Here is a 20,930-nt window from a genome sequence, read left to right on the forward strand (position 1 = left end):
AGCAGCCCAGGCGTCCACACGACCGGGCTCCCGGCGAACGGAGGCCGAAGTCTGGCAAGACGAAAAACTGGCTTTCCAAAAGAAGAACCACCACCGGGGACCTTTTGCGTGTGAGGCGAACGTGATAACCACTCTTGGTCAGGCGAACATGATCACCACTCGCGTCACAAGTTTCTCTCCTCCGGAAAAATGGAGCCAGACCTTTATCCTTCCCCCTCCCTCAGCCGAACCTCGGTGTTGTGGTCTATGTCTTCCCTCATTGGCTGGTTTTGGCGTGCAGAATGCACTCATCGCCCTGTCATTGGCCAAAACGGGCACCAAGGCCGTTGATTGGACCGGAGGGGGGGGGGAAGGGGGCGTGACGGGGCGTCTCGACTCCCCGCCCCCCGAAGAGGCTTTGCTTCTCTTGGAGTCTGCTCTGTGCCCTTTGACAGACTTACGGACACCTCGTCCACGCCCCCCCCCCCGGATTGGGCGAGAGAGACGTCAGGTCTTCGTGAACTCCACCCACGTACATGCTGACACACACGTAGGCCATGGCGTCGGTGTGAGGAAGCGAGGTGAAGGCGTGTTGTTGTAGTTATTGTTGATGTCCAAATAAAAGAAAACCCTCACTATCAAAATAACTCAGCGCATGTACATTTATTCACCCATTAAACGAGGGATGGGGACCCTAAGTAAAGACACATACTTACCGATATAACTGTTCTATAGGACCTGTATATTGTGTGCTCATGGCTTCCAGATTCGCAACAATATATTGTTATAAGTTGACAGGTTTACCACTGTTGATGCAGTGTCTATTACACCACCTTATTTTACACGTCACATTAGTTCTTCATGCCTGTTGTTCATGTCCTTTATGATGTCCTTAAAAACAGAAAGTTTCCTGTTTTGAATTCTTTTCAGTTTTGTTTTACAAGCAGACAGAGTAAAAAAAACATTATGTCATTCCTCTCTGTACTTGCACGTTGCATGTCGGGACAAATTCAGTCAAAGTAATGTTAAACTACACGTTCGTATTCAAAATATCACATTGAATAGAGTGTCGAGTTATTCCTCGATCATAAACCAATGTTTCTAGACAGGACAGACAGAGAGATAGTGAACCAATTGCTTCATCCCGCTTTTTGCTTTGTGTGCGTGGAGTGAAAGAAAACTTGGCAAGCAACAGCAAGTGGTCATCTCATGATAGCCAAACTATCAATACCCATTAGAAATGCCGTTTAAACAATCTTTTGGCAGGAAATACTTTTTTTTACCCCATTCTCATTTTAACCTTTTAAACTTTTATCTTCCTCTCCACTACTGAAATGCACTTGATGGGTATTAAGTGATTCACTTGAAGTTCCAATACACCGCAGCCACAGAACGTTTCTTTAATAATACATAAGAGTTGTGATACAATTGAAACGTGACAGAACAAGTTTATAAAACAAACAAATGTTCGTGATCAGTTAAGTCTTAATGACAAATTAGCACTTTGAGTAATCCGTGTGTCACATCTTGGAGAGGCCAGTTCATGGAACTTCACTGTTCGTTATCACACGTGTTTTAAAAAAAAATACTCCCTCGTGGGGGTGACAGTCATCTCTATAATACTACAAGTTCTCAATGTTCAGTTATGACTGAAGACTACTGTGCAGTTCTACTGTGCAGCTCGAACTGTGCAGTTTGGTTAAAGATGACTCGGCATTTTGGCGCGCGCGCACGGAATTATACTTTGAAAATAAATGGCGACGTTTACATTTCAGGTTTTGAAACTTTTGCACCTTCGGCAGAAAATGTATAAATATAAAACACACCCGTGCGGGAGTGACGGTCATCTCTGCGAGAAACAAGCATGAGTTCCTGTTACTAGGGTGTAGTGTTCTCGGGTCAGGAGGGATTTTTGGCCAACTTTGAAGTCACGTGACGCGAAAACGAAAGCGAATATCGAAAATCCGGCCCGACCAAATCTAGATATTGTCCCATAGATTCATATGCTACAATCAAATTCAAGATAACTTAAGAAATGTAGGAGGAGATAGATTTTGAAAATCGTCATTTTCGCAACTTCAAAGGCCTCGTGACCCTGACCTTCGGTGACCTTGAAAGTCATACCATCGTGTACGTCTCATCGACCTCTATCAGGATCACTAATAACCAGATCTCCCGCTTCAACTTCATTGTGAACGGACGGACGGACGGCTCGAAGGACATCAACACCCATATTATTAGGTCATGCTCGAAGAGATGACCTAAAAAAAACACAAACTTTCACTGAAATGGAGTTTTCATTGTTGAATTAATGCAGAAGAAAAACTTCTCGTCATCGCTCGATTTGTTGTAATGGTCTCCAAGAAGCATCCGTTTGATAAGCGTTAACAGTAAGAAGGCAAGAAGTCTAATTACCTTTCGTGTAAAGGCATCAAAAAGGCAACAGCTGTGAAAAGGGTTTCGAAATAATAACAACAATAAGAATAAAGTGAAACATGCACTCAAAATGATATTCATCGAACGTTCACTCAGCATAGCTTCACTGTCAAAGGAAGAATCTCAAAGCGATAAAAGATTATAATTGAAGGGAAGATGAAACAAAAGTAGCTTTCCCCCAAAAAAAGAAAAGAAAAGAAGAGGTGATTAAACCTCTGTAATGTTCACCAAAGTTTTACGCTTATTTATACTATATTGTAATAAAAAAGGAAATGTGCGTATGTAATATGGAGAGTTGTTGCTTTAATGTGTTGTTTACTTAATATGTCGAGTAGTCGTCTATATAATTTGTGTTTACATTGGTTTAGGTTGAGAATGTTTGCAAAGACAAGTGGGCCTCTCGGCGGATTATTTACTTTGGCAGGCCAGGAGATGCGTTTCCTTTTTTCCTTCTAAAAATAATTTATTAACTGCTTCCCTTTGTTGTCCCTTAACCTTTCTGCCTTGCATGATTATGATCCCCATGCTTATAGCTATTCTGATCAATGGTCACTCACCGCACGGATGCCAGGACTCCTGTACCGTATTTGACTCTCATCGGAATAACCGAAAGACAAACTGGATTCTGGAGAGGAGGAGTAGGACAATACAAGACAGAGGTACACAAAGAGTATAGTAGAGACGAGAGAGTGGAGTGATGAGCATGGGAAAACCGAGTTGGAGAGCTGGGAAGCGAAAAGAGAAGTTAGGAGAGTGCAAGAGGAGAAAGAGGTCGCCGGCGAGCTTACTGCGAGAGCACAATCCAACAATGTGCCTGCAGTTCGTCTGAAGGAAGTGGAGAGGAATTCCCATGGCTGTGTTAGCTGGCAAGAAAGTCCACTGTCTCCTTCCCTTTTCTGTGTTGGTTCCTTCCTCACTCTTTACCGCAAAACTTTCCCCCTTTGGCCAATTATATTTCACCTTTGTTGCAAATTAACACTTACATCCACTCGGTACTATTTAATCTCAGAAGAAATAGCTCTGCACCCCACTCCCCGGCCCACCCGACGGCATGATGGACATCAGATGGGCATGACAATATTTAACATCACCATACTGTGACAGGGTTAGCCTTAAATTTCAAGTATTCCTCCATCTTGAAGAATGCCAACTCTGTCTCATGACCTGCAAAAAAAAGAAAGCAAGAAAGTATTTCAATTACATAAATGAAAAAAAAATAAAGTTCAACGAAAATTCCTACAAAACAGAGCAACAACAACTATCCAAAATGTCAAGGTAAAGTTTAAACAAAAAAGTTGAAAATAATAGTGTGTGTGTGTGTGTGTGTGTGTGTGTGTGTGTGTGTGTGTGTGTGTGTGTGTGTGTGTGTGTGTGTGTGTGTGTTTTGACATATTTGCACGACGAAACCACTGGACTCAATAAGTTGAAAAGTTGTGGTTGCAATGTGGGTGTGTGTGGAAATGTTCTACTAAGTTGGTATGGCCACCTCCAACTTAGATTTTTACTTTTATGCAAAAATGGGTAATTATCATAAGAAGTGGGTGAATTATCATACCTGGTAATACACTCAGGCACCGCTAGACAAGATAACTTGAAAACTTGATGTTATCATGAAAAAAACAACAACAACAAAAAATCAGTCTTAGAAGTTGACCTCAAAACTTGACGTGCTCGAATTAAGCAGCAAAGTTGGCTCTCTTTCTCTTTTATATAGATATTACTTCAGTTTCTGCTCCTGAGAACTTGCTGCTTGTGTACCGACGTCATTAGCAAGACCTGAAAATGGTCCACAAGCCACTCCATCGCATGATCTGGTGTAGCCAATGGGAGCTGAAGGGTGGACCGTTATGATGTTTGGTTCTTCCCCATCACTGCCAAACTCTGTCACTCTTTACCTAATCATGTGTTTCCAAACACTTATGACCTTTCGTTTGTCAAAAAGCAGATTTTTTTTACTTCCTCAAGAACTCTTAGACTATTTTATCTTTCCTCACTTTTCTATCTATGCATTTCTTTTATTTAAGGCCTGGCCTTGATGACGACAATGTAGTCCGTGACTGGAGCCCTAAACATAAATACACAAGAAAAAGAGCAATCAGAGATTGCAAACCCTCGCCAGGACTTCGAATGGTGTATTTTCATAAGTTTTTTTTTTAGGGTAAATCCAATATGGCTGCCAAACCATGTGACCAATTAAATCATATGTGTGAACCTTTTGTTCCTCATGGACAGGCAGTCATACATGTAAAGTTTTGCTTCAATTGGTTCAGCCAATTCAGAGAAGAAGATTTTTGAAGGTTTAAAATTATATATATATATATATATATATATATATATATATATATATATATATATATATATATATATATATATATATATATATATATATATATATATATATATATATATATATATATATATATATATATATATATATATATATATATATATATATATATATATATGGCTGCTGAATCACATAACCGATTACGTCATGATTTTTTTTCTCTGTGGACCATTTTATCCCGAGATCTTCTTCTTCTTCTTTCGGCTGCTCCCGTTAGGGGTCGCCACAGCGGATCAACCGTCTCCATTTCGCTCTATCCTCCACATCTTCCATCGACACTCCAACCGCCCGCATGTCCGCCCACACCGCATCCATGAACTTCTTCTTTGGCCTTCCTCTTCTCCTCCTGCCTGGCGGCTCCATCCTCAGAATCCTTCTCCCGATTAACTCCGCTTCCCTCCTGTGCACATGTCCAAACCATCTCAATCTCGCCTCTCTCACTTTGTCTCCAAACCGTCCTACCTGCGCTGTCCCTCTAATACACTCATTCCTTATCCTGTCCATCCTCGTCACTCCCAACAACCCACATTTTATCCCAAGATGACCCTCAAAATTTTCATACTGATTGGGTGTGGCATTCCACATGTGCAATTATGATGTCATAATGAGGGTACCTATGACATCATTAATAAAAATAAACCACACTCATTCCCCATGAGGGGTACTTGCTATGTGCCATGTTTCAATTTTTTCCCTTGGTGTAGTTTCAGAGATACAGAGGTCCAAAGTTTTTCCAATATGGCTGCCACACCACATGACCTATGATGTCATAATCATCATTAAAACATTATACACGAGGAGTCGCACGAATGGTGAAAATTTTGTCTCAATCCGATAAGCGGTTGCAGAGAAAAACACAAAAGGTCTGTGCGGAGAAAGACAGACAGACAAACAGACAAAGTAAAGGACCCAAATGCAATTCCCTCTCCAAATCCTTTGGCGAGGATAATAAACAAATAAATGATTTAAAAATAATAAATAAATAAATCAGACAATCATACTGGGTCTTTTTCGACAATGCCGGCTTGAATGTTTCATGAGTTAGGTAGGTCAGGACAACGACGTATCAACAATAAAATCACAGAAAGGCTGCGAAGCGAGAAGTGACAAAACATGGCAGCGATTGTCGCTGCCCAACATTTATGTTCATTTTCAGAAGTGGCCAGCATCCGCTCATTGGGATTGAAAAGCTCTCCTGGCATCAAGTCGAAGAAGAAAATTCACTAATTCACAGTACAGTCTATCAGAGCACTCAATCAGTAACTTATTCCGAGCATCCTGCTGCTGATTACACCTGTGCATAAAGTTCACCGTGCACTGTGCTCACAGTCTGTACACACCATTAGTTCAGTTTTCATTTTTGCTTTTTTCATGACTAAACTTACATACACCGGATGTCTCAAGAGCACTCTCTGGATTCAGCATCAGCTTGTCATCATCCTCCAGGCTCACCACCAATTCATTAGTCTACAAACAAAGCAAAGTCAGAAACAAAAAATTATTACACCAAACAAGCATGCACGCACGCATGCACGCACGCACACGGTTCCAACATTCGCAGGTTCCGTGTATTTGCGGGAAACTGCCCCGCATATTTGCGGGGTTTTTTTTTTTTCCCCCCAACGAGCCGCGAGCATAATACAGCTCTAAAACACATCTTCCACCATGTCTCACCAGTGGCAACAAGTCATTCCCCATGAGTTACTTCCAGAAAGAAAACACAAACAGCATCTATTGATGTATGCAGTAATTACCAGGTCGCCACATACGGACATTACACAATGGAAACATTCAGCATTCTTTTTGCAAATCACCTTCTTGCTACAAACAGTACCATCTGAGCTGTTACATATTAAAAACGCTCAGCATAATCTACCTGTAGATAGGAAAGATGTCATGTTCTGTGAGTTAAAGAATGGAAACGTTCAGCATATCTATTAGTGTAATGAGCAGCGAGCCACATACGGACTAATTACAAAATGGCATCACTCACCACATCTATTATCAGCTGCTGAATACAGCATCACCCGTAAAAATTCCCCACAATGTGCAGACTACTCATCGTGTCCTGGATCGCCATCATTCTCATCCCCATTGCTCAGACCTGTGTATTGCCTCTCGCTCCATTCATTTTTTGAAAGTGGCTCCCAAGGATTGAGGATAACACTCAGAAGAGTATGCCTCCAAGCAGACCACTGATACGGGAGAAGGCGAAGCTCCTGCACGACCATCTCTGGTGTAAGTGGTGCAAGCATGAGAGTGGCAGGTACAAGCGGCACCTCCAGCCTGTTTACAGTGAGTAGGGAGTGGTTCCACCGCTTTAAGGCGCGATACAAGTTGCGCAACGTCAAGCTTGTAGGGGAGCGTGCCTCCACGGACCATGATGCGGCGAAGGCATTCCCCGCAGAATTTGCAAGCCTCATCAAGGAGAAGGGGTACCTGCTGGAGGAGGTCTTTGATACTGACAAGACCGGCTTGTTTTGGAAAAAGATGCTGACCAGAATGTTCATCTCACAGCACGAGAGCAAAGCAACCGGCTTCAAGGCCGCAAAGGACCAGGTATCCCTTCTCCTTTGCACAAATGCCAAAGGGGATTTCATGGTAAAGCCCATGATGATCCACCATGCCCTGAACCCACAAGTGCTGAAGAACAAAAACAAGCTGGCGCTGCCTGGGTACGAGAGGGTGAACAGGAAGGCGTGGGTGACGTATGAACTTTTTATGGAATGGGTCCATCCATACCCGTTTCGACCCTCAGCTCGAGATGTACCTGGCAGGAAAACTTTTCGTTCAAGGTGCTGCTGCTGCTTGACAACGCCCATGGCCACCCCAAGGAACTGAACAGCGCATCTTCATCTTCATCGTTTTGCAAAGTTACGTGTGCTGTGATTGTTTAATAAAAAATTGAAACGGTACGTGATGATGTTGTTGTTTTTGTTTTGCGGTACTGTAGAGTATGGTTAAGAGACTTTAAAATGCATTCTTCAATAAATTGGAAACGGTACCCGGTGTCGTTTTTTTATTTATTTGTGAGCATATTTAATGAAATTTTAATTGTGCATTGGTGTTCAAAAACATTTTAAACTTTAAATACTTTCCCCTTTGAACCAGGAACCGCCGCAAACCGATAACGTTACCCCAATGTCCCCATTGCACCAATTCCCAGACTTTGCTGGTCACCATTTGTGGCCTTTTTCATGAACGAGGAACCGCCATGAACCAATAACGTTACCCCCCTCGTCTCCATTGGAACAATGACAAAACACTTGTGGATTTTACCCCGACACTCACGGATCGGGAAATCCCAAAAACCAATCCCCTCATTTTTAGTGAGGTTATTACATCTAACAACCATCCCATCCCCCGTCACGATCCACCACCAACCGGCTGCCTTCTCGCACTCTGACGTGCCGAGGCGGGATCTCGCCGTTCCAGTTTCTCGGCTTCCACAAACGTTGTAACTCGTTCATGACGACCTTTGCAACATTGGTACTGTTGCTCAACAAGTATGAACCCGTGTGGAAGAGTGGGTGGGGTTTCCCGGCAGGGGCCGAAACTCTGCCCAGTAGGGGTGAACCCATAGGAGCCTGTCCAATCAGGGCGGGGAGTGACGTCTGTTCGAGCGAGCCCCGCCCCGTTCAGGGAGGTCCATAAATTCCTGAGGACTCTCTGAGGCAGGGGGTTGTTATGAAGGTTGTTCTGAGAATTTTGACAGGGTTGTGGTGGTTGAGAGTCGAGTGAGGAAGCAGGGTCCAATGAAGAACTCTGAGTTTCTTTTCATTTGTGTGTGTGTCTGCGTGTGGGCCCGTCTTTAAGTAGAACTGAATAAGTGTTTTTGGATCATTGTAAATATTCCTTGCTTGCATATTCACATCAAGTCTTGCTTTGTGTCTTCATTTACTGAAAATAAATCATCACAGAAATGGGGGGGGGGGGAGATAGGCACCTTCACGTGGTCCCCCATGTAAGTAGCAAATACTACGGTATGCGAAACCAAGCCTGTCATACCGAGCCTCCAACCGGGCTTTTCAGGAGCAGGTGGCGAGGAAACCGTCCTTTTTAGGGCACGGCAGTGCCTATGCCACCGACAAGTACCGTCAACCCACAATACTGCAGCTGAATGTCGAGGGCCTAATGACAAGCAAGATCAATGTCATCGAGCAGCTTGCCCATAAGAACCGGGACCTCGTCATCCTCTTCCAAGAGACCCACTGCACCTCTGCAGATAAGCTAGTTTTTCTACACTATGCACAAGCTGGGTCTATTAATAGCAGGAAGCACGGCCTTGCTACGCTTGTCCATGAGAGCCTAAGCCAGACTCTCGTCGGTCAATCTCTGGCTGATGCTGAGATTGAGTGGGTGTGCGTGGACGTTGCAAACGAAAAAATCATCAACGTCTACAAGCCCCCACCCTCGCGGATATCCCCATCGTCGTTACCCACGTTCCCCTCCCACAGTCTCTACGCTGGCGATTTTAATTGCCAGCACGTTCACTGGGGATATAACACCACAAGCAATGACGGAGTGTGTCTGGCTGCCTGGGCAGCAAACAACAACCTTGCCCTCCTTTACAATGTGAAGGGCGCAGCCAGTTTCCTCTCCGGACGCTGGGGAACGGGGACGAACCCCAATCTGGCCTTTGCGAGTACCGACCCTGACAGCCCATACCTGACAGACGTGTGCTTGAGAAGTTCCCACAGTCCCAACATCGACCCTCGCTTATCACTGCTCGTAAGCTCGTGGCACCCGTCCCGAGCGCACCGGTGAAGCGATGGAACTTCAGAAAGGCCGACTGGAATTGCTACAGCATCCTTACCAACAAATCAATCACGGGTCTACCACTACCCGATACCATCAATATGGACGAGGCTTACCAGGAGTTCTGCAATGCCATAACATCTGCGGCGAAGAAAGCAATCCCATGCGGCCGCCGAAACAACTATACGCCGTGCTGGGATTCCGAGTGCGAGACCCTCTACCACTCCTTCCTGTGTGCCCCACCGGGCACTGCTTCCAATGTAGCCGCTACCAATCTACTTGCGCGGCTCGACCAAAGGCAGCTTGAGCGGTGGACTGAAGCCGTCAACACCATCGACTTCTCGCAATCTAGCCGCAAAGCATGGAGTATCATTAACAACCTCACTGGCCGGTCAGCACGCTCCCCTCGCCAGTGCCTCGTTTCTGCTAACGCCATTGCGACCCAGCTAGTGAAGAATGGGGTGTACGAAGCGAGGGACCGCAAGTCATCTCGACTTGTGGCCAAAGACGTGTCTGACCTCTGGAGGGCGGAAACACCAGACGGCGAAAGTATCTCCGATGACTTTACCCCGGATGAGCTCGCCACCACCCTCCAACTACTGAAGCCACACAAGTCTCCGGGCCCCGATCACATCTGTCCGGAACTTATACTCCATGCTGGCTCTGCATTGAAGTCCTGGTTACGCGAATTCCTCTCTTCCTGCTTGCACCACCTCAAAATCCCCAAAATCTGGAGAAGAGCCCGAATAGTTGCGATCCATAAGCCTCATAAGCCACCAGGGGACCCGAAGAGTTGTCGCCCGATATCTCTCCTTTGTGTCCCCTTCAAAATCCTCGAGCGTCTTATCTACACCCGCGTCGAACCAATTATAGATCCGCTTCTCCCTCGGGAGCAAGCTGGTTTTCGGAGCGGGAAATCTACCCTAGATCAGGTCACTCTTATGACCCAAGACATCAAGGACTGCTTTGAGGCTAAAAAGAAGGCCGGTGCTGTGTTACTCAATGTCACAGCTGCCTACGATACTGTATGGCACCGCGGCCTCACCTGCAAGCTGCTCCCAGACAGGCACATGGTCCGTATGATCATGGAGCTTGTCTACAACCGAAGCTTCACCCTCACCACCGGTAGCGGACAGCGAAGCAGGTTACGACGCCTTAAGAACGGCGTCCCACAGGGATCGGTCCTGGCCCCCCTCCTCTTCAATATCTACACCCACGACCTGCCGAACACGGTCTCCACAAAGTACGCATATGCGGACGACCTGGCAATTGTACACCCGGCAAGGAAGTGGTAAACACTAGAGGGGACTCTGAGCCAGGACATGTCAACTTTATCGGCATACCTCCAGAAATGGAGATTGAAGCTCAGCGAAACCAAAAACAGTGTCAGCAGCTTTCCATTTGAACAACAGGGAAGCAAAACGTGAGCGAAACGTCAACATCAATGGAAAATCCCTGTCCTTCTGCCCTGAGCCAAAATATCTTGGGGTAACATTGGACAGGTCACTCACGTACCGCCGACACCTGGAGTCACTACGCAAGAAGCTAACATCCCGCGCCGTGCTGCGAAGACGACTGGTGGGTTCCCGCTGGGGTGCGGGTGCCGTTACGTTACGTTACGTACAGCAGCCTTAGCCCTGGTCTACTCCATCGCCGAATACTGTGTGCCCGTCTGGTGCCGCAGTGCTCATTTCCACCAGATCGACACCGCCATCAACGGCGCCTTACGTACTGTGACCGGATGCCTGCGTCCCACACCAATGGACAACCTTTCCATCCTCGCAGGCATCCAACCCACTGAGCTTCGCCACAAAGAAGCCACTCTATCTCTCACTCGCCGGTCACTGGAGCAAACCATTTGCTCCATCTCAAGCTCTCTACTTCATCAAATGAGCAGCCCCGGCGACTGAATATGAGACACCCATTTATGCCTGCCGCACAGTCGTTGCTGAAAAACGCCAATGACCTGAACATCAGTGCGGCCCACTGGGCGGATCACAACTGGAGCGCGGAATGGCGGACGAACTCTACCAGACTCCACGCTTTCATTCCTGACGTCAGCTCCCATACCACCGGAATGCCCTTATTGGGAATGCCCTTACAAGACTGGCTGGGGTACAACTAAACCGTCTACGTACCGGCGTTGGACGAATCCGCTCAAATATGCACAGATGGGGTGTGGCACCTTCTGCGGCTTGTGAGTGTGGCGTGGAGGAACAAACCGCAGAGCATGTCATCCTTGGCTGTCCCATATACCGTGCTCCAAGTGGGGCACACGGTCTGCGTGTTTTGGATGACAATACAACCCAATGGCTGCTCGACACCTGCCCCGACATATAGCCCGGGGGCGCCGCCACAGCTCCGGGGTGGTAAAAGGCATAGACCCTCAGCCCCTGAGCGTGGCGAGAAGAAAGAGAACGAAAATCAAGATCAAGCTCGAAACGAAGAAGAAGATCACAGAAATGTTCCCAGTCCGTTTCCGTCCCTTCATGTATTGGTCCAGCATGGTTCGGATCTGAGTTTAGGCGGGGTTTAATCCCCGGCAATCGGACAATTGTAGCCGGGACGTCCTCGGCAGGCCTGCTCGACTGCATCTGAGCCAGAAAGGTGGGTGGCAGAGTGGTAGTCGGTAGGTGTAATTTTACCGCTGCCGGTAGAGTGAATCCGGTTCGGCCAGGCGTTCCGAGGGCGTGGATCCCCGGTAGCCGAGACCGCGTGGTTACTTAGGTACATTGGATCTAACAAAATAACCCTACGCCATGCAGTCGAGATATTTCCGTTCCACGGTCGGTTAAACGACCTGCCGGCTCGCGGAGTTATCCGAGCGACGGCCTACAATTCCGGCGAGTTTGGTGGGAGATGATGCAAGCGTTCCCCACCTAGTGGTCGCTCTCACCACTGACGACTGGCCCGCACATTATATATATATATATATATATATATATATATATATATATATATATATATATATATATATATATATGTTAATATATAACGCACCTCAACATTGTTATGGTGAGCATTGCCACAGATTATGTCTCTCATGGTAAAACCCCATAATCTGCAAAGAACAACCGTCCGTATGCCACCCAGACGATTGTTCCTGCTAATGCAAACCATTCAACCAGAAGGCATGTGATGCGATGAGCGGGTAAATCAAAACATGTGGAGTGTGATGAGAACTCCGCTGAGCTCAATCAGTGTAGGACTAAGTCGAACACCCTTCAGACAGATTAGACAGTTAAGACCCTTGACCATTGAGACCACTTGGACATTTTTGTATCCCAAGTTAATTTCAAATTAATATAATATCACAAATATTACAATTAAATTTGTAGAAAAGAAATGTTTGTATAATGATTGGTGTAAATCATGCCAATACAGCAAATCTGTGATGTCAATCTCTGCAATGATGTGCGGAGAGACGAGCGTAACGAGCCGATCCATGCTAGTAAATACTAATAAAAGGCAATGTGTATGTGTGTGTGTGTGTGTGTGTGTGTGTGTGTGTGTGTGTGTGTGTGTGTGTGTGTGTGTGTGTGTGTGTGTGTGTGTGTGTGTGCGTCGTTGATTGGTATCTACATATGTGGGTTTCAGAAGGTGGAATGGAGTCCTCCGATGGTGGGCTCAAGGTATCCCCCTTCATTCTGGTAAGGGGTCACGATTCACAGACCAAGCTGTGATGTTTTCTGTTTTCAAAGTTTTGCTCCGAGGGCTCTCTTCAGGATCACGACTGAGCCCAGGACGGCTTCCAACTGTAGTTAGTTTGTAGTGATATTCCCAGGGATGGTTTTTAATATCTCTGTGAGGTTCTCCATCATCATTCCCATGAGGTTCTTCATCATCACTGGTACAACTTTGGCATTCTTCATCTTCCAGGATCTTTTCACTTTATTCTTGAGATCTTGGTATTTGGTCATTTTCTTGATTTCTGCATCGTTAGTCCAAAATCACCAGTATTAACACCTCAATTAGCAATGCTTTCTTCTCTTCTTTTTTGTACCTAAGTATGATATCTGGTCGCAATGCTTAGTTTTCGATGTCCACGCCCGATGGGATCATTAGGTCGTACGTGAGCGGTACTTCAATGTTTTCAGTGATTGCTTTTAGTTCATTTTCCCACAAATTTTCTGGAACTGGAATGTCAAAGTTTTTGCAGATGTGCCAGTGGATTACTTCACAAACTCTGTTGTGTCGTCATGTGTACAGCTGTTCTGACATGTATTTTTTTATTTTTTCGTGTTCGGTCATTAAGCGTCACATATCATTCTCTTTGCTAACCCCACCTCCACCCCTCACCTGTCTTTTTTTTTCCTCCTCCTTTCCCCCACCCTTCTCTCCCACTCTGTCCCCTCCTAATGAAATGCAGCGCTCTCTCGCTCTCTCTCTCTCTCTCTCTCTCTCTCTCTCTCTCTGTCTCTCTCTCTCTCTTTCTCTCTCTCTCTCTCTCTCTCTCTCTCTCTCTCTCTCTCTCTCTCTCTCTCTCTCTCTCTACCTCTGCAGCACGTCCATGCATGCCTTGTAAGTTTCAGTGATTCTTCACCATTGAGAGATAGGGCCAAAATGACATATAGCACGATGTCTCTGTCTCTCTCTCTCGCTCTTGCCCCCCTGCTTGCCATTGGTACGTTGTGTGTACTGTAATGGCGGCTGCTTGTTCCGTGTCATGAGTACCTGCCCTCTGTTGTGCTGCTTTGTGTTTTCACATTGCCCATTTCATTTCTCTGTGTTCCTGTTTTTTGTTTGTGAGGTTTTCCCGTGTTTCCCGTCTGTGTAGAGGAGAGAGAGACAGAGACAGAGACAGAGACAGAGACAGAGACAGAGACAGAGAGAGAGAGAGAGAGAGAGAGAGAGAGAGAGAGAGAGAGAGAGAGAGAGAGAGAGAGAGAGAGAGACACACACACACACACACACAGAGAGAGAGAGAGAGAGAGACACACACACACACAGACACTGAGAGAGAGAGAGAGAGAGAGAGAGAGAGAGAGAGAGAGAGAGAGAGAGAGAGAGAGAGAGAGAGAGAGACACAGACACAGACACAGACACAGACACAGACACAGACACAGACACAGACACAGACACAGAGAGAGAGAGAGAGAGAGAAAGAGAAAGAGAGAGAGAGAGAGAGAGAGAGAGAGAGAGAGAGAGAGAGAGAGAGAGAGAGAGAGAGAGAGAGAGAGAGAGAACGTCGTGGCACTAGTCAGGGTATCGTCGGTTCCTGGGCGGTGCCCTGTTAGTCGTTTCAAAATTCAAAAACTTTTCGCTTTAAACCTTTATTTTGCTTTTTTATTTCGCTTATCTTTCCTTATTTTGTTCAGTTAGCGCTCCCTTTCCCAAGGTTCGGGAAAAGTCTGATTGTATTGGTAACTTCCTCTTCCTGAGTTAGGAAGACGTCGGTCGTCGTGTGTTGAAACATGGCAGCTGCTCGCTCGTAGCGATATGCTGCATCCGAACGATTATCGCGCAAGAATGGCATCGCTTGCTCTCCACCGGATGGCGTTTCAGTGGAGGCGATTGTTGTTGCGATCGGGAACATAAATCGGGTTTGATGAGGTACGTGCCGCGTCGCGGATGAATAAACGAGTAATCGTGTTTGTGTCCGGCGAAGAGCACGTTGCTCTCATCGTTCAACAAGGTCTGTCCCTCGACTCTGGACACTTTGTGATGACGTATCCTTTAGATACTCCTGCTCAGAAAGTGGTTATCTCAAATGTACCGCCATTCCTGAGCGGTGATTAAATCCTTAAAGCGCTGCAGCACTATGGACACTGCGTGTCCCCCCTAATAATGCTCCCTTTGGGCTGTAAAGATGAATGTGCCAGTCATGTGTGGAGTTTCCGTAGACAAGTATTTATGGTAGTCAACAAGGATTATCCCTCTCTGAACGTCATTTTAAAGTTCACTGTAAATAGTCACGACTACCAAGTATACGTTAACACTGACACCCTGAAGTGCTTTGGTTGTGGAGCAGTGGGACACATGAAACAGTTTTGCCCTCTTCGAAAAACGCAGCCTTCCACGGCCGAACCGAATAATGACACAGATTAATGTTAATGTTTCCCTTTCAACGAACGGACATGATAAACCGGCTGAACAAGTGGATACTCCCCCTCCCAATGACGTTCAGAATAAACTCGTTCAACAAGTGGACACGCCCCCTCCCAATGACATGCAGGATAAATTAACTGAACAAGTGGACACGCCCCCTCCCAATGAGCCAATGGACAGTGTAAGTGAGGGGTTCATTACCGTCTCAAAAGTTAAAAAAACGTAAATCCCTTTCACCACGAGTGTCACCTTCTGGTAAAAGGCAAATCAGTGAAAATGTAATTACTGGAATTCCATGTAATAACAGATTTGCCTTTCTGGAAGAAGAAAGTAATCCAGAAGCTTCCGCTTGTACAAACATTATCAATGAAACAATCGTATCGAACTTGCCAATCCCAATCAGTGTTTCCAACCCCACAGAAAGCGTCCTCTCGTACAAGGACGTTCCTAATGTGGACCGTTCCCATATCCAACAGTCACAGGAGGAAGAGAAACTTTTACAGTCTCTCTCTAACAAAACAATAAATGAGACAAATAAGGACACTGAGGAAACAATTGAGGATAGTTTAAATCCTCCAATGGAGAGTGACACTCATGACTCGAGCACTGTGGCCATGTCACGGACAGGCTTGGAGTCCACTCTCTTACATTCCGATGAATCCCCAGACGTAACTCTGATGTATAAGGGGCCGAAGAAGATTGTTTCATTGAAACCGAGCAATCATGTGATGCTCACAATGAAACTGAAACACCAATTGATTCCCCATGTGAGGAATGTGACGGTAAAGGTCAAGATGAGTCATCTCAGCTTATTAAGGCTGAAAGCAGACCTTCGGATGACGAGCTTCAGGACTTCTTGAGGGATTATTATCGGAAGAGAAATATTGAACTGAAAGATCATTTCCCTGATCTTCCGGTGTTAATTATTAAATTGAAAGAAATTGTGCGTAACCCTGTCACCCCAAACATCACTGAGGCTCAGAAGCACAGGTTAAAAAAAATGATCCAGAAAGCTCAACAGGAGCTTCTTAAGTGAGGTCCTTATGGTGTGTTTTTCTTATTTATTTATTTATTTATTTTTATTCTTTCCCTTTCTATGTAAGTGAATGTTAATTTCGAAAGTCTAAACATTAATGGTGGTACTAGTTTAGAATGCAAAGTTCAGGTAAAAGATCTGACTCGGCGTTTGCACCTGGACGTCTTGTTATTATAAGAAACGCGTGGAGATCTGACTGCCCAAGCCCAATGAAGAAAGCTCATGAAGGGTCAGTGGTTCTTCGGTGATATCAATTCCTTCACTGCCGGGATCGCCTTCTTTGTCTCTCCTTCATTAACGCTTTCGCAAGTTCATTATAATGAAATAATTCCTGGACATCTGGCTTGTCTTCAGTTCATTGCCAACAATCAAATCTTTATTTTTGTAAACATCTATGCCCCCAATGAGAACGCTGAAAAGTATACTTTTTTCCTTAAACTAGAGGCCTTCCTTAAGGCCCGGTCACACCTTGCCGTTTTAGCCAACGTATGCCGATTTTTGAATTTTTTTTTCTAAAACGCTGGCACACGTTGAATACGTTATGGGTAAGTTTTGATAACATTGAGAGCACGCTGAAAAACACTGCCATACGTCGTTGTACGTTGGCTTTAAACGTTGTACTTTTCGGTTGTCCTCAAATTTTTTCATGCTTGAAATTTCACGACGTATGCCGGCGTATGACTCACACGTTCTGCTACGCTGGCCACAAGTTGTATGCACGGTCTGCGATCGTTGACAGACGTCAACACATGCTACTTGTAAGTTAATCATAAGTTGAGACACGCCGAGGTAATGTTTAGCGTACCCGAAACTTATTTCTAACCTATGATTAACGTGTTGTTGGCACGTTACGCGATCGTTGCCACACATCGACAGACGTTACTTTTAAGTTACTCATAGGCTGAAAGACGTCGGTATAATGGATCGTCCTTGCGTCAGCGTCCACGGCCACGGCCAGGACACTTATTTGCAGCATTCTTCAAACTTTTCTTCGGCATGAGGAGGATGTTCACACTTCGATGTCTAGCTTGGCTATGATTCCAATTGTCCATCGGCAGTGTCTATTTAAAATAGTCGAGTTTGAGCGTTTTAACACGTTCAGAAGAAACGCTTCAAATTTCAAAACCTCAGCGTCAAAAAACAAAGGCGAGTGACAGCAATTTAAATCGTTCATTGTAAACAATGAAAATAGCTGAGTGGTACCGTTTAAAAGTCGTTGAGTGTAAAAAAAATCCAATTGTTGAGCGCAAGCATCTACTTTCAATAGTGGAGATGCAGCCATTTAAATCGTTGAGTGGCAGCCTATGAACCTACCCGTGGACACGCGGACGCAAGGAGGATCCATCATAACCCACACCCTCCCCCTCACACTCACCTACTACTGCCAACATGAACAAACTACTACTAATACTAATACTAATACTAATACTGATACTGATACTGATACTGCTGACATGGACATCGACTCAAAAAGGAACTCGAAAACATTGTTGGGTTCCCCTTTTATGAGCAGCATTTTTATATACCAATTCCCAAAACTGCTGGGAACACGTCTTTATATGGCAGTTGTAACCTAGAAACACGTTCATTTTTTTTTTTTTGTCGACCGGAAGACGTCATTGGAATACGTCTACATACGTCGATGTGTGTTGGGACTACGTAAAGAATTGGTTCAAAGCACGTCAAACATAAGTGAGAAATAAGTTTCGCGTAAAAAAGACATTACCGCGACGTGTTTCGACTTATGAGTAGCTTATAAGTAGCCTTTGTGGACGTGTGTAAGCGTCCACATATCGTGTGTAAAACTTATCCCCATCGCATGCGGAACGTGTGTCATACGCCGAGTACGTCGTAAAATTTTGAACATGTTTAAAATTTCTTGACGTACTCTACTTACTACGACGTATGATAGCGTACTTTAGCGTTCTACTCACGTATACCAAACTTACTCATACCGTATTTGACGTGCCCCAACGTTTTAGACACATTTTTCTTAGGTCGGCATACGCTGGCAAGATCGCCAAGGTGTGACCGCGATGTTGACACTTCCATTTCTACGGCAGTTACGATTCGAATCGTTGTGCGTCAGCCTTTTAATAGGCTACGTCACGACATCGTCGGCGATGCGTGCAACGCGCTATGCCGAAGTTAGACTATCGTTGGGCATCGGTTGTGTCGGCCGACAACAGGTTCAGCATTCGTTGGTATAAGTTATCTATAACACAACGAAACGTTCTGTGTCCATTACTAATATGTTATGCATACGACCAACTCGTTATGAATACGTCCGAATCTTTAAAAAAAAACATCAAAAGTTCAACGTCAGCCAGCGTTTTACATACATTTTAATACGTTGCCATCGCTGGCTAAAACGTCAAGGTGTGACCGGGCCTTAAGCACAATTGACTTGAACTGTTGTTTCATACCGAGTGGTGACTTCAACTGTACGCTTGACCCTGCTTTAGACAGAAACTGTGGAGCCACATCCAAAGTCTGCGAAAACTTTGGAAAAAATTATAAAAACTGTGGGTCTCATGGATGTTTGGCGTATCCAACACCCCAGACAACGTCAGTTCACCTGGTTAAGATGTGTGTCCCAGAGACACACTCGAGCTCGGTTAAACAGAATTTATGTCAATGCTACAATGCTTGATAAGAGATTAAAATCCGATATCGTGCCTTCTCTTTTCTCTGATCATCTGGTGACAACATTCTCCTTTAAGCTTACTCTGCAGCAACATGGCAGTCCGTATTGGAAGTTTAACGTCATGTGACTTGAGAATGTTACTTTTTGTGAAGCCTTTAGGGTGTTTTGGAATAGCCTCATCGAACAAAAGAATAGTTTAAGTAACCCTAGATTATGGTGAGACTATGCAAAGGCACAGATTGGCATCTTTTGCCAACAGTTCAATCACTTCTCATCTTTTAGTGTCAAAAAGGAAAGGATTGTACTACAAAAATAAATACTGAAATTACAATCTGATGTTGCAAACAACCCCAGTACAACAAATAACCATCTGCTACTGGAAAAAAAGGCCCCTTTAAATGATCTTGTTGAACATCAAGTGAAATGTGCAATGATCCGATTACGGATGGATCAGATTTATAATTTGGACTCTCCAACAAAATTTTTCTTTCATTTTGATAAAAAGACCACCCATCAAAGGCAAATTGAAACCCTAAGGCTCTCAACTAGGGACATCGTGACATCACAAAATAGCATAAAGATGAAATTCTATAACTTCTTCTCAGATGTGTTTAAGGCAAACGATGTTGACAATGATGCAATGCAATACTTCACGTCTGATCTACCCCCGTTAAGTGCTACTCAAAGGGATCAGCTTGATTCCTTACCTTCCTTGGAAGAACTTACACTCTCGCTTGCTTCTCTGCCGACTGGAAAATCTCCGGGACGAGATGGCCTCTCAGTCGAGTTTTACCAATCCTTTTGGTCCTTACTCGGTCCAGAGCTTTTGGAGGTCTTTACAATGTGGGGAATTGCCAATGAGCTGTCGTAGGGCAGTAATTACTTTATTACCGAAAAAAGGGGACCCTCAGCTCGTTGGCAACTGGCACCCAATCTCTCTTTTAACTTCCGACTACAAAATATTTTCCAAAGCTCTAGCTCGACGCATCTCCCCCTTCTAGAATCCTTGATTCAAAGTGATCAGTCCAACTGTATCCCTAACAGACAGATACATGATAACATATTCCTAATAAGGGATCTTTGGGATGTGTGTAAAGCGAAAAATGATATTCTTGGTTTGATTGTGCTCGACCAAGAGAAAGCTTTTGACCGTGTTAGTCATGCATATCTTTTCAAGGTTCTTGAGTGTTTTGGACTTGGTCCCAGGTTTGCCTCCCTTATAAAACTTTTTTTATCATGGCATTTCCTCAGTACTCAGAGTAAACTCTGAACTGACCACTTGTAAAGGTTGGAAGAGGTATCCGTCAAGGATGTCCTTTATCTGGTATTTTGTACTCTCTAACTATCGAGCCTCTCCCCATCAAAGTGCGCAGCTTCTTAACTGGTTACACAAATCTGCAAGTAAAACCTGTGAAAGTTTCTGCCTATGCTGATGATATTTGTGTCATTGTACGCACAAGCAAGGAGATCAAGAAACTCGTGGACTGTTTGAACTATTATGGTTTAGCTTCTTCAGCTGCAATAAACTGGAACAAGTGCCAGGCACTGTGGATCGGCCCATGCCAGCTGCCCATGCCTGTTCTTCCGGAACGCCTCACCTGGTCTTACAACGGAATGAAGTACCTTGGCGTTTTCATCGGTGATGCAGCAACACAAGCAAAGAATTGGGAGGGTCTCGC

General features: G+C 45.0%; 1 protein-coding gene across 2 annotated transcripts in view; it reads right to left on the reverse strand.

The window, feature by feature from the left end:
• Positions 1-1,363: 1,363 nt before the first annotated feature.
• Positions 1,364-20,930, reverse strand: part of C3H2orf76 (chromosome 3 C2orf76 homolog) — a 49,606-nt gene continuing 30,039 nt past the window's right edge. For both annotated transcript variants that reach the window (XM_085872333.1, XM_085872332.1), the window contains exons 5-6: positions 6,148-6,229; positions 1,364-3,579 (exon numbers count right to left, since the gene is read on the reverse strand). In XM_085872333.1, coding sequence (XP_085728459.1) covers positions 3,503-3,579; positions 6,148-6,229 — 159 coding nt within the window. In that variant the 3' untranslated portion in view covers positions 1,364-3,502. The remainder of the gene's footprint in view (positions 3,580-6,147; positions 6,230-20,930) is intronic.

This window comes from Eptatretus burgeri, chromosome 3, assembly GCF_056783735.1.
Source record: "Eptatretus burgeri isolate ZD-2024b chromosome 3, Ebu_testis_v1, whole genome shotgun sequence".
Classification (NCBI taxonomy): Eukaryota; Metazoa; Chordata; class Myxini; order Myxiniformes; family Myxinidae; genus Eptatretus; species Eptatretus burgeri.